Genomic DNA, 15,064 nt, shown 5'->3' on the forward strand with positions numbered 1-15,064 from the left:
TAGCTCACATACACATCAATCTAAGCTTACCAAGTAGAATCCAATTTCATAACCAAACTATTGTATCATCACCAAAACTAGAAATTTCCAAATCAAAAAGTTACAAAAGACATCCAAATAAAAATCTCATGATTTATGACGATTAAGTCTGTTCCATTTCATTCCATTATCATCAAGTCTTCTCGTGTCAACAAAATAAAAAAAATTAAATTAAATTACATTCCAAATACAGAAAATATCATCGCCGATAAATCTTCTTATCACCACCTTAGTGTCGTTCAAGACGCAATAATCGATCGGGGAAAAAAATTGAAAAAAACTGAAAAAAATCTCTCATGTGATGATTTGAGTCTATATCGAAATCCCTTATCAATCAGTAAACATCACAATACCGAAACTTTGCCTGCTTTTCCAAGAAAAGAGTTATCAACGATGTTTGTCGCTTTAATGTATATACTTTTATTTATTTATAACTCACCTCCGTCATTTTCTTAATTGATGATGAAATTCGTTATTCGATTTATCTTCTTTGCTGGCTTCGTGCCTGTAGATAAACATGAAAAAAAAAAGAAAATACTTTTTTTTTTTTGCACAAAGGCTTGTGATTGGATGCCGTGTACTCTTTCCTCTTATCGTTTATTTTCTAGAGCAAACAGACAAAGCGTCAAATGTGCTTGCTCTAAATATGAATGATTGATATTGATACATTTTTTTACATTACATGCAGGTTCTGATGTTTAATTTATTTTTTGTGAATATGATGTATGTGCGCAGTTACTCTTGTTGATGAGTCTATTTTAAAGTGTATCGAAAGGAAAAGGACTTTGAGTTTGCTTCCGTTGATAAGATTCTGATTTCTTGTGAATTGGATTTATTGCTGATTATTGGTACACAATAATCCCGAGCGGCACAGATGAAGAAGGCTTTGTAACAAGCTTTTATGGTTTCACTGAACCTCTTTTACTAATATCAAATCGAAACCGGGAAGCTACATGACGGACCCTTCTTCACTTTGTATTGCTCGGGAACTAAAGTCTGTTTGGAAAAAACCGGTCGAAAAAATTCCCAAAAAACTGGCAAATCTAGATTCCTTATCAATTTTCCAAGTAAGATATTAAGTAATTTCCCAATAAACCTTAAAATTTTAATACAGAGAATACATTTTATGGTCGCCAAATTCACCCAGAAAGGAAGCCTTACTTAGGCGACACCAAAAAAAATTTAAATTTATGATTCTGTTCTTATCAAGGAATTTGAAGTACTTTTTCTTGCTAATCAATTGGATCGCAATTCTTTAAATGGATTAATTGATTAGTCGTCACGTGTGCCTGTATTATTTTCCAAACAAACAAGCACGTAATAGCTATGACTCATGGATGAAAAGAAAGCACAACTTTTGAATTTCGATACTAAATGTTTATGACGTGGATCCAGTGATTAATTGATAGAAAATTTCAGCCAATACTTACTATGCTGAGATTATGAAATAATTTAGACATGAGACATTAGGATTAAAGTTCAAGTTAAAATGACAAATCCACAACAAAGTTACAAGTTCCATCTTTGATTTGATGGAATTCTGATTTCATCAGCTTGAATTCTCATTGGTCAACGTCACGACTACAAAGCAAATCATGACAAAGAATCAATAATAAAGATCCACCTCAATCTTCACGATTGATAACGAAAGTAATGCGTTTTGTCTCTTGACAAACAAAAAATCAGAGCAATATGCGATAAGGGACAATTATAAATGACGTCAAATATTTGAAAATCCATACCACGCCTACTAATAATTCATAATTTTGAATGAATCATGAATTAATCCCATAAAGCCACATCTAATGTTTTGACGTCATTTATGGACAAACCTCAAAAAAGTATTAAATTTTTTTTTCACATTTCTTATCTAACAACTTCACTTTCCGTTTCTTTATTTACAGTCGCATATAGCAAGAAAATGGAACGACGTGTATCAACAAATTCTGAATCATCAATCGATCCAGCCGATGTGAGTTCATCACATAAAGCCTTAAGTACGTCAGACGCCAATTCATCATTAGCATTAAAGACAAGTCAAGACAGCGATAATGTTGAATCGGATGAGAATGAAGACTATTTGAATAATAATACATGTAAAAATAATAAAAATGACATCGAAACAGTCGCAAATGTTCGATCATCGAGTGAGACACGAAATGTAAGCAATGTACATGATAATAATAATAAAGACACAATCGTACGACGAGATAATTTAAGACAATTGATGGATAAGATGTTGCAAAAGAAAATTATGAGTGTAACAGCACGAAATCACAATAATAATATTAATAATCATAGTTCAGATGAGAATATGAATTCTAGTCACGATGCACCTGATAGTGACAATACAACGATAATAAATTCAACATCGACAGGTACAACGAAAGATGAACCAACAAAATATGTCTGTCCAATATGTGATGTTGTATCAGTAACGCAACATGACTTTACAAATCACATTCGTAATCATAATAATATGCGTGATTCATCAGACGATGGCTCATCATTTACATGTCGTATTTGCTCAAAAGTTTTATCATCGGCATCATCGCTTGACCGTCATGTTCTCGTACACACTGGTTTGCGTCCATTTAACTGTCGATTTTGCAGTTTAACATTTACAACGAACGGAAATATGCATCGACATATGCGTACACATAAACAGCCACAACATGACCGTGAAAGTTATGAAAGTGATGGATCGACTGATTCAAGTGGAAGCTCACATGGAAATAATCGAAAAGTTAATAATAATTTTACACATAAGAGAAAAAGTGCAGATGATGAGCATAATAATAAGCGTAAAATAAGAGCGGTAAATCAAGTAATGTCACCAACCAGCCAGCAACAACAACAACAGCAACAGCAATTGCAACCATTGCAAAAATTCTGCTGTCCTGTCTGTATCCGCAATGACTTTTCCAGCATGATTAATTTAGAGAATCATATGGACAAAGAACATCCAACAATACCAGCAAAATGTCGTCACTGTGAGATGGTCTTTAAAAGCCATAAAGCATTAAATTCACACCGATGTGGCAACAATAAATCAAATACAAATGTCCAACAAGGCTTCAGCGATATCTCATCAATTATAGATTTTTCATGTGAAAAGTTCCCACTTATCGCTCAGAAAATGTGCGAAGCAAGCATTCGTACACCAATAACAAATCAAAAGTATGAATGTCGGTCGTGTTATCGAGCATTTCCATGTGCAAGTGCTGTTGAAATTCACATGAAGGAGTGCAATGGTACACATGAATATTCATCACATAAACGAAGACGGTCGCGTAGTGAGACATCAGCTGATGATGAGGAAATGAAACGTGAAAATTTCTTTGGTAATCTTGCACTTATAAATCGTCCAAATTCAAGATCTCCGTCACTTGACAAGTCATTCTCATCAACATCGATGGTGATTAAACAGGAATTGAGGGAAACGCCGCCATTTTATCAATACTTCAGTGAGGGACGTGATTTTGCTGATATTGAGTCAATCATCAAGGCAACATCATCTGGTGGACTCGAGAAACCAATTATTGAGAAAGATCAGCACTTGTATAATCGCGAGGAAGAAGAAGCTCAAGATTCCTTCACAATCGAATTCAGGAAGATGAAATTGCGCGGTGAATTCCCATGTCGATTATGTACGATGGTCTTTCCTAACTTACGTGCATTAAAAGGCCATAATCGTGTACATTTAAGTGCTGCTGGACCTGGTCCATATCGATGCAACATGTGTACATTCTCAATTAATGATAAACAAGCATTGATTCGTCACATGCGTAATCACAATGGAGATAGACCATACGAGTGTGCCTTGTGTAATTATGCATTCACAACCAAAGCAAATTGTGAACGTCACTTAAGAAATCGTCATGGAAAGTCAACAAGAGATGAAGTTAAACGCGCAATAATCTATCATCCATCAGAAGACTCAAGTGTTGAGGATCACAGCAAGAAAATTGCCATGTACACAACAAGTCAACGCTTCCAACGCGGTGATCATGGTGATGAAATGGAAGAAGATGATGATGATGATTTAGATCCAAGTGGACGTAGCACACCGGTATCACATCTTAAAGAAATGCTTAATTCACGTAATGAAGAATCACCGAGTCGAATTCAAGTTAAAAGCTTGGCTGAATTGAAATCTCAACAAAATTTTGAAAATGACATTGAGGAGGAAGAGAATGATTCACATCATCATCGACCAGTTGACTTGTCAATGGACGTACTTGACTTGAGTAAGAAAACTGATTCATTTGTTCATCATAGTAACGGAAATGATGCATCGGGTGAGGATGAGAGTGATCAAGAGAGAAATAATGATGATATGGATCATCCAGAAATTCCTAAATTTGATCTCGCAATGTTCGAAAAGAACTTCTTAATGCAACAGCAGTTGCTTAGTGAAGCATTACCAAAACTTGATCCAGCTCAAATGTTCAACTTGGCTCAAATGTATCGAACATTTGGATTTCCAACACCTGGATTTCCCATTCATCCAGCATTATTCCTACAAAATCCATTACTACTTAATGATACCATGAAGAACTTCTTTCAAAAGGACATGATGCCACCAACACCACCACAAAGCAATTCAAGTCAAACACCAGTTGCTGGTGGTATGTCAGGTGGAAGTTTAATTGTCAATCCATTTGTATCACCTGATTCCTCACCAACTGGTCCACCATCACAAATTCCTCGAACATTAGAACAATCGCCAGTTGGTAATTCAATTCCAATCCCACCATTTCCACCAACACCACAAGAATCGCCAAAGAAAATTTCAACAACGCCAAATCATCAGCATATGAATCTACAAAATCATTCCGGACCTGTTAAAATGGTCATCAAAAATGGTGTCTTAATGCCAAAACAGAAGCAACGTCGTTATCGTACAGAACGTCCATTTGCATGCGAACATTGTTCGGCTAGATTTACATTACGCTCGAATATGGAAAGACACATTAAGCAACAACATCCACAATTTTGGGCACAAAGACAACGTGGTAATCATGGATTAATGCGACGTGGCCCATCGTCAGGTTCATCACAAATGCAAATGAATGGACCACCAATGATGCCAACACTCCAGGCATCGGGATTTGGTGGAATATCTGATCAAGTTAAATATGCAATTTTGGCACAGCAATTGAAGTCTCGTGACAGTCCAAAATTATCACCACAGTCATTTCCACCATTACCATTACCATTACAAACACAATTGACGATTCCCGATGAACTTCCAGTAAAGAACGGTAAAGGAAGTTCAGCACCAAATGCGATTCATGACGACGATGAACCACAGTTGGTAATTGATGAGGATTTTCATGCAGAAGATTTAAGCAAATCGTCAGATGGTGTGAACGATAAGAACACGGCAGCACGTAAGGTTGCCGATAATATTTTAGAGGAAGCAATGAAAATGGGAAGTAGTCATGCAAAGAATTTAATCAAGGCTGCTCAAAAGCAAGAACGTGAAAATGACGAGGAATTGGAAAAAGAGTCAAGAAGAAGTTACAGCACTAACCGAGAAGAAGGAAATGATCTCGTTTCTGTATCAAAATTGATTGATAATGCAACAAACTCAATGGTCTTGTCAAACTACTTCAGGTGAGGATTAATTCCATTACTTATTGTTTTAAAATTTACTCAAAATTCACATCCTGGCCTCAATTAACATCAAAAATTTTTATGCATGAATATTTTTTGTAACCTTATGTTCTTTTTTTTTGTTTGATTTTTAATTGTAGTTGATTGCTCTTTCTCTACTAAATACTCTCACTTATGGCCGATTAATTATTTCCAATAATTTCTTACTTATACTCTATAAAAAAGCTCACTTAAAGTAATGAAAAATTTAATTTTATCACGCAAAAAAATTTTAATGAATTAATTTCAATTCCTTTCTATTTCATATAAATGATCAAGTAGTCGACCAGAGCCGCCCATGACAGATCATAGCGATGAAGAAGGTCTCGTTGCATCAGGTAGTGCATCTGAGAGTAATAATTCAGGCACTGATGATCCAAATCCATCAAGTAATGGCAAAGAGAAGAAAAAGTCAGCATATAGTTTAGCACCGAATCGTGTCTCGTGTCCATATTGCCAACGTAAATTTCCATGGTCAAGCTCATTGCGACGACATATTCTCACACATACTGGACAGAAGGTAAGGCATTACAAACTTATTAATTGTTTATAAGCCATTACTAATTCCTTTATAATCCTTTAGCCATTCAAATGCTCTCAATGTCCATTGCTATTCACAACAAAAAGCAATTGCGATCGTCATTTACTGAGAAAGCATGGAAATTGTGAAGATGCTGTATCTCTACAACTTCCAATTGATGAGATGCCAGAACCAGTCAAAGAGCCAGTTCGAACAGCAAAGGAAATGAAGCTTGAACAAGCTGATAATCCAAAAGACACGTCATTTAACATTCCATCCGCTCTCCAATTGCCAATTCTCACAAAAATCGAAAACTCTTCATCACCAGCTCAGCAACAAGCACCAGTCATGTCATCTGACCTCCCATTCAAGTGCCATCTATGTGATGGATCATTTGTTGATCGTGTTGGATGTTTGGAGCACATCAAGTCCTTACATTCACAAGACTTTGCTGTTCTTATGCAGAAAGTTCAATTGGAGAGTGAGGAGAATGTCAATGGATCTCCAGACGATGATGATCATGACAAGAAGGGAAAATATCCTGATTATGCTAATCGTAAAGTAATCTGTGCCTTTTGCTTGCGTCGCTTTTGGTCAACTGAGGATTTACGCCGTCACATGCGAACTCATAGGTAAGAAATCTTGTTTATATCCACAAATGTAGTTCCAATTTACTAAATTAATTCCTTTATTCCATCTTACAGTGGTGATCGTCCATTTTCCTGCGACGTCTGCCTGCGTAAATTTACCCTCAAGCACAGCATGCTCCGTCATCGTAAGAAGCACTCAAATGCACCACACATCAACAGTTTCCAAAAGCCAGAGAATGGTGATGTCAATGGAAATGGCTCAAGCATAAACAATAGTGCATCAGACATATCTGACGATGAATCATCAACAATAGCAACAATGAACAATAAAAAATTAATGGAAATGATGACTACACATGAGAAAACCGATCAAGAATTCATGACTCGAATGCTAAATCCAATCAATAAGGAACTATTCCTTAAATTTCAAGAGAAATTCTTCAACATGCAACAACAATTGAGTGGATCAGTTGGATCAAATTTATTAGGAAGTTTACTCGGCATCAGCGATCAAGGTGTCCTTAACAACATGATTAATGCATCTGCTGACGAGGCCGCAAAAATGTTGGGCGTTGATAAATAAACTTTTTTTTATTTTATATACTTTGGAAGTAGTCAAAGGCTACAAAGAAAACTGTTTTTAGTTGAAAAATAATAGACTTGCTTAATCCGGCTACAGTCCCGGGGTCTCTAGTCAATAATCTCACGGAGAGAGAGAGAAAAAAAAATGTTAGGAAAAAAATCCACGAAAAATTAAGTTCCAGAAAGACAATTAATTATAAATGACTTAAAATCTAATCTAAAATATTTCATAAAATTTATCATATTGCGTGTATCGTGTGTGTGCCTAAATGATAACAAAAAAACAGACATTTGTCATTCCTCTTAAGAAACATAAAAATTAGTGAATTTTTTGCAAATGAACCTTAACAAAATGCCTTTAACGGATATAAATGGAGAATCAAAATAATTAAAAATTTTTTTTATAGACATTAAGTGACTTTAGCTGATAAGATCCTCTCTGTTTTCTTTATTGAGACTTAGAATGTACTTAATTAAACATTTAGTAAATAATTGGGAAGTGGTGAAGAATTTCCATAAATTAATGAAATGATCCAGCAGACATGATGTTGACTGCTGGATGATGTATGTATCAACAGTGCATATATACATGAATAGCCTTTAAGATGCCTTTTAAAATTTAATTAAATTAATTTTTAAAAATTTTAGCAGAGTCGGGAATTTGATGAGAAGCTTTTGGGGTTGATTGGGTTAGTTTGAGGTTAGAATATGGTCACTTTTAGGATAGACTGTATGTAACTTATAAACTTATATCCTGTATGGTGGAAATTGATTTGTTTGTCAATTTTCGCCATAAAATCTAGATCCATGACATCAGTGTCCATCCTAATGCCTCAAACTACCCAAATAACCTCAAAATTCAAATCACAAATTTCCGTTAAAAAATGAAATTGTATAAATTATTCAAATAATCTGCGGCCTTTAGACCGAAGTGGCTTACTATTGTAGTTAATATTTCATTATCGATTGGAACTGCCGCCAATAACGATAATTGGAATTATAGATGAAAGTAATCATGCAAATATTGAACATTTTTTGAAGTAAACTTTTTTCTATGTAGAAAATAAGAAGATTTTTGCAGAAATGGAAAATTTTATTGGAAATACCTATAATATATTTAACAGAATTATATACAGCAATTACCAAAGTAGTAAATGTCATTGCTTTTTTTTTATCTCTTTTTACGTTTTCTTTGACTGCAAATGCAAAAAAAAAAATCGATTAAATTTCTATATTTTTTTTCTTAATTTTGTGTCACACACAACACGATGATCTTAGAGTTAAGTGCCATTTTAAGGAAAAAAAAGGAAAAATATGTAAAGAATTAATATAATCGACAATGATTTGCTCATCTCGCAATTTATTTCCTTTTTTTTGACAAGAAATTTCTTTAATTATTCATGAATTTAATTCAAATTGATTTTCTTCGAGACAAAAAAGAAAGAATAAGGAAATGATTTAATTATAATTAATATATTTTTAAGGATAATTCCCGAAGTTAAAAACAGAAAAAAAGTTTAGTAAATCTTCATTCGCAACGAATAAAATTAAAGAATATTGAATAGTTAATATGATGATAAAAATACTTAATTATATATATAATATATTTATGCACCATTCTTTTCTAGTAAGTACTTGATAATAATTATTATATTGTCATCTTTTTATTAAAAGAAAATTTTCAAAAGAAAGAAGAAATAAAAAAAAATCATCTTTTTGCTCATTAAAAATCCTTTCGTTTTCAATTTCTTGATTTTTCAAATTTTTGCTATTTAACGTTCATTTCAGATTTGAATAATTTTTATTGTACATAGTTGAAAACCCCTTTTCATGCAAATGTTTACTTTGTTTTTGAACTCCAAAGAATAAACATCATTGTGAATAAATAAAGCAGTAAGGAAGTTGCTTTAATTAAACTACATTTATACGATTACAAACATATAGGTCTGTATATTTCAAATGATGTGTCGCGTGATATTGTTCACGATCATAGGGCTTGTGCTTGGGAATCTTGCAAGACTTCAGACATGCTGGTTCTTTAAACCTTGCCACGTTAGACAACAGTATCGTTGACTCTGTCTCTTCAATGTCGTGCACGTGCTTATCCCAGAGTTGCTATTCACTGTTGATAATCTCCTTGTCTGGCACATCTCTGTATCCATTCGTAATTTCAGACGCAAATTTGTCCCACCTCTTCAAGTCTTCTCTGATACACTGGCCTTCCAGCAAATGTTTGTCGACATCCTGCCAATATTGCGCGGTCTCTTGGTTTATCTTCACCAGTGTGTTCACCGTGATATATGTTACTTTAACTTCTCACCGAAATTAATGCTTTAAAATAATTACTTTTAAAAATTCTTCCTTTTATACTAAAACGTTCCCGCCAAAAATAGCGAGATCTACATCCAACCATTTGTCAGTTTAAATAATTTACATACATTGATTTAATGTTAACCACAAATGTTCATTAACACTTGTTAGTATACAGATGTAAATACAGAATTAAACAATTAAAATTGAATTTTGAAATGTGTCAATTAACTTGATGGCATCAACTAGTTATGACGTATTTTTGCACACTCGGGTTTAGTAAATGAAATGTAATTGTATGGAGAAGTTAATACATCTGAATTTGAAATTCAGTGCCAATGAGGAAGCCAATAAAAACTTTCGTATCGGCTCATAAGCAAGATGAGAGCATCCTCAAGACAGAGAAGAGATTTTGAAATTGCATGAACTTTTGAGTTTCCTTCATATTGTTACTATTTTTTAAATGTCATCTTTATCCTAAATTTCAATGAATTGACTTTAACCATCACAAGTCCTGGCTTCAACACCACCTCATGTCCAATTTTCGAAGCTTCTTTCCCATTTCGTCGTTCTAGTTACTAATCTCAATTCGTGTGTTGTGTGCAATTTTGAGACTTTTTGGCACTTAGGTTTTATGACGCATTGGTGTCCTTGCAATGTGTCCCCCAATAAAACTCCAAGAAAATTTGTTTTGCTAGCGGACTTTATTTCATTTAAATTTGTTTAAAATAAATACTCAACAATTTAGGTCAAGAATGTTCAATAGTCATTGTCAAAAAAATAATTTCGTTAATTTTCAGCCATAAGATACCGTCCACTTATTACGTTAATTTCTATAGTACATAAGGGTTGTTAATATCTGAACGTAATAAGCGAGCAGTCCTTAAGTAAATAAATTTAAAATTTCTCAATTTAAGTTAAATATCCTGTACGGATATCCTTTGTAGTATACAATTTGCACGACAAAAAAAAATTAATTTAAATCACTTTTTCACTCTTTTGGGATGTTGTACTGCACACGTCCATTAAGTTCCAAAAGATATCTGTCAGGATTATCTAGCCATTCTGCTGCACTTATTTTCACAGCTCGTTGTCTTTCTGCCTCCTTTACTTGCCATTTTTTGATATCCAATTGCACATCTCTCGATGATTTGTCACCACAGCCCCAAACTTCTATAGACAATAGAATATGTGCCATTGCATGTACATCAATGTTCTCGAAATGTTCATCAACAGCTATGATTGGATTTCGTGGATCAACAGCTACTCTCAAACCTTTTGGATATCCTCTTATGTGAGTATTGAGGTATAATATCTTTCCACCTTTTTCCATGAGTGAAAATTTCGGCAATAATTGGACTAAACAGCTGTCTTCACCACCAATATACAAATGTGTTTCTCTCCATTCAGATGGAGCTCCAACAACAAATACTTTTTCAATATTATCCTTAACACTGCGAGCTTTAAAGAATGTTAATGTTGGTCCTTTATATCCTAAAACATGATGAAGAAAACGATTGGCACCAACACCATGCTCTAGAGTATCATAAAGGAGAGTCCAATGTGATGGAAGTAAAGGAGCGATTCTTGTGAGGAAAGATTGTGATGGCAAAAGTGATGCAGCTGTTAATGCTGAACTTGATGTTGATTCATCATCAGGATTATCTGGTTTTGCTTTAGGATTGACTTGTGGACGAGAATAAATAATCGGCAAAGTTCCAGCAAGCAGCCAAGCTAATGAAAGTGACAAAAGTGTCTTTGACTCCTCAAATACCTTTCCTTTCTCAAGAACTGGAGTCTGAAGTTCTAGTCCATTTGTAGATTTATCTTCTGTATTCAATTGAATATTTCTATAGCTTGTTGTAAGTAAGTGAAGGGCATAACGGTGAATAGGCAAAATAATTCTGGACAAATTCTCTTCCAGCCATTTAGCGACAAAGCCAATTGATAAGTTATCATGAAAGAAGCATGTATCTATCACTGCATCTAGTGTATTTTCAATATTGGGACAATAATGTGCTTCTCCAGAATTATATCTCATTGCAATATTGAATGACGTCCTCAATAAATTTTTAACGCCTTCTTTTGTGGCATTTTCCTCATTTAAGTTGCAATATATTCGAACATACAATTCAATGACTTTTGAGTCATCTAATATTGACATAAATCTTTCACATTGTTGCTTAAATGCTGTTGTGCCTAAATGTACTGTTTTAGCATGAGAAAATGTGTGAAAGTGACGAAATAGTCGCATTCCAAGGTCAGTATTGTTTGGAAAGACATATTTTGCAAAGACAAAATCCGTTATTCCATTGCCACTTCCTTCTGTCTCATTTTTCTTTGTAAGTAGTTTAGCTAATTCATCAACTGGAGTGAATCTGGTTGGTGACTGCTGAAAATCAGCTCCAGATGGACTTCTCACCATTCCCCGTGATTGTGGCTCTGAGGGCGTTGCTGTAGGTGATGATGGATTACTGGATTTCTTCTTCTTAGGACTGCTGTTTTGATTACCCATGGCGGAAATTCTACAATGAAAAGTCACGAGAATTGATAAAAACACTTGACAATTATCACATTCTGAGATAAATTAGTCATAAAAAGCTCAAAGTCATTGGAATTACATTGGATTTAAATAAATAATAAATTTATTCGTTTAATTCATCAAGTAATGTATTTACGGGAAGTAAGGAAGTGTGAGGAAGCTTGTGTGACTACCAAATATTTGCATAATATTAAAAAATTATGAAAGTATCGTAAAAATAATAAAATTAAATTACATTTTACAACTAAAACATTACCTTTACTTCAATTCACTTATTTCCGACTATTTCTTTACGCTATGAGTCACTATTTGATAGTGAACTTTCCGAATATAATTCCTATCACTAGTTAAACGTACACTTTTTACAATAATTAAGTTTTATGTGGATAGTTTTGAAGAATTCCAATAATGTATGTGGAATATTATTATATCCATTTCTCTTACTCATCGTCACAGCTGATTGCTACCTGGCTAACTCCATAGATTAGTTAATTTGAAAATAATTCACTGAGAAAACTGATTTTAAGGTTTTTCTTTGCTGTAGAATTTCCACTTGCGAATCGCAAAAATTGCGCAAGAAAATTCAACGGTCTTGTTTTTGAAAAAGGAATTTGTAAAAAAGTGCGGGAAATATAAAAAATTAATTTTCTCGACAATTATGATTCAAAATGAGCTATAATTAAATTAGGCTAACTATAATTATGATAACAAATTCTAAAAAGTTAATCCAGGTCATCAGAATTCCACCATAAGAAAAATGCTATAACGGACAAAAAATATTTAAATTACAGAAGTTTCAGAGCTAGTTGGCCGTTTTGTTTGTAAATAAAAAATTTCAGTGAAATTAAAAACTTAAAAATATAAAATGTAATTATGGGCAATCCGTCTACGGTAGCGCACATCCGAAAGGAAATACGAACAAAGATTATAGACAAAAATCAGAACTTAACATTTATCGAGAAATATTTTGATGAAATTAAGAAATTTAGGGAAAATAATCCACATAGTCAGAAAATTTTACCTTTAAAACTTAGTGATGTTAAGGAAAAGAGTTTAGCAGCTTGTTATATTAAAGCGTATGGTCTTGAAAAGATGTATAATAGATGGGTACCTATAAAAGGAAGGTAATTTACTGTTAAATATTAAAAATCTAGCAATTTACTGATGTTTCTGGATCTTTCAGGGAATTTCATTCAAAATTTAGGAAACAGATATCGAATCACAATACAGCTCTTATATCCTTTGTTAATCATAAGAAAAAAGGTAATATTCTAAATTTTACAGCTCATCAGTATATTATCATTTAATATTTTTAGATGTCATTGACGACTCACATTGTTCGTTCGTAGAGCACGATGGAGTTAGGTACGAGTTTCTAGATGAAGCGTTTGAGGAAATACAGAATGTTGTCCTAAATATACCTGATAGAAGTTAAACTTATGTTACCTGAAGACTGATGAATGTCCATAAATATTAAGAGATTAATACAATAAATTGTATTGTGATTTAATGCACAAAAACGTCAATACACAAAAATTTTATAAAATTGATAACTTGAAATTTGAAACTTTTTATTCTTTCAATGATATGTTGATTATTCAGCTATATTTAATTTGTTTTAGATAATTAATAAGAACTAGGTGCTAAAACGCTAATCATACGTCATACAATTCAGTCACACTTTAATGATCTTAAAAACTAATGGATACGCTTTAGTTATCATCTTTAACTACATAAAAGAACAATTGAAAACCTCCAGTAAGCTCTCCACCTTTAGTTACTATGGTATCAATTCTGTACTCTCCACTAAAATATTTAGGAATCTTATCCATTGGAAATAAGCAATGATCTATGGTGTAAGTTCCTTTGTTCCACGGACATATTTCTTTTGATGGAAGATCAGTACAAGTTAAAAGGTAATCATAAGTTACGGATCGATTCTGTATGTATTCACAAAATGAGTATGGTCCTAAGTGAAATGGTGTCAGACGGTATTCATTTCCTTGCTTTTTATAATAGCTTTCTGTGACCTAATTAAAAAGCAGTTCTTAGACAGTTTTAGTATTCATGAATGAATTTACCTCAAATTGATTATCAATTTCTTGATTCACTTCTAATTTTCCAATTATTCCATACATTGTCTTATTGATTCTTTTAACTTTAATGCTTTCAAAATTTACTTCACCCGTTCCAATCACGTTTCTTCCTTCTGTCAATTCGGCATCAAAATAGCAGTAAATAATTTCAAATAGATACAGGAACGGAACTATTTTCAAGTTCATGACTGGGGATTAACTAACAATAATTTCAAAATAATAAGCTTTTATATAGTATGAAATAAGTCATTAATCAGATCTAATTAATTAGATATGAATGATATTATCAAAAACAGATATTGAAATCAGTGCAAGTGTCAATTAAGTGATTTGGATATAAATGAATTTGTTGGAGTGAAAATAATAATAATAAAAACTCAGGCAAACTGTGCCATGCAGCTCTAAGCATGTTTATTGTTATTATGCTATAAAACAAACTGAATATTTGTATGACGGGGACTAACAACTATACAAGGGGAAAACCAACTGATTGTTGTGTCATACAGTTTAAATACAAAATAACCGTTGGTATATTCTCGACAAAATTGTATGCTTCGTGATGTGAACTAATTTGGAGCTACAAAATTTTTTATGGATTTTGATTAAGTCTTTATTTCGATCTCTACTTCACTCAAATAAAGCTAATAACATATGCAAATATTTGATATCCACCAAGACTCTCTTCACCCTGCATAATTTCAACATCAAGTCGGTAATCGCCTGA

At 33.3% G+C, this 15,064-nt stretch overlaps 3 protein-coding genes across 4 annotated transcripts in view; 2 read left to right on the forward strand and 1 right to left on the reverse strand.

The window, feature by feature from the left end:
• peb (pebbled) overlaps nucleotides 1-8,906 on the forward strand; it is a 30,084-nt gene extending 21,178 nt beyond the window's left edge. Inside the window, exons 2-5 of one of the 2 annotated variants that reach the window (XM_070652121.1) lie at nucleotides 1,944-5,661; nucleotides 5,980-6,220; nucleotides 6,284-6,852; nucleotides 6,925-8,906. In XM_070652121.1, the coding sequence (XP_070508222.1) occupies nucleotides 1,944-5,661; nucleotides 5,980-6,220; nucleotides 6,284-6,852; nucleotides 6,925-7,393 (4,997 nt within the window). In that variant the 3' untranslated portion in view covers nucleotides 7,394-8,906. The remainder of the gene's footprint in view (nucleotides 1-1,943; nucleotides 5,662-5,979; nucleotides 6,221-6,283; nucleotides 6,853-6,924) is intronic. The other variant, XM_070652122.1, reaches the window with a different exon arrangement.
• A 1,481-nt stretch (nucleotides 8,907-10,387) lies between these two features.
• On the reverse strand, nucleotides 10,388-12,778 carry LOC139099581 (uncharacterized). The gene is made up of 2 exons (XM_070652090.1): nucleotides 12,501-12,778; nucleotides 10,388-12,227 (listed from the first exon to the last, which is right to left on the reverse strand). The coding sequence occupies exon 2, from the start codon at nucleotides 12,215-12,217 to the stop codon at nucleotides 10,694-10,696; it is 1,524 nt and encodes a 507-aa protein (XP_070508191.1). The 5' UTR covers nucleotides 12,218-12,227; nucleotides 12,501-12,778; the 3' UTR covers nucleotides 10,388-10,693.
• A 271-nt stretch (nucleotides 12,779-13,049) lies between these two features.
• On the forward strand, nucleotides 13,050-13,811 carry LOC139099661 (uncharacterized). Its single transcript, XM_070652187.1, has 3 exons — nucleotides 13,050-13,368; nucleotides 13,428-13,507; nucleotides 13,561-13,811. The coding sequence occupies exons 1-3, from the start codon at nucleotides 13,118-13,120 to the stop codon at nucleotides 13,677-13,679; spliced, it is 450 nt and encodes a 149-aa protein (XP_070508288.1). The 5' UTR covers nucleotides 13,050-13,117; the 3' UTR covers nucleotides 13,680-13,811.
• The last annotated feature ends 1,253 nt before the right edge of the window (nucleotides 13,812-15,064 follow it).

This window comes from Chironomus tepperi, unplaced genomic scaffold (genome assembly GCF_022539635.2).
Source record: "Chironomus tepperi strain 1889 unplaced genomic scaffold, CSIRO-AGI_Ctep_v1 contig_479, whole genome shotgun sequence".
Taxonomy (NCBI): domain Eukaryota; kingdom Metazoa; phylum Arthropoda; class Insecta; order Diptera; family Chironomidae; genus Chironomus; species Chironomus tepperi.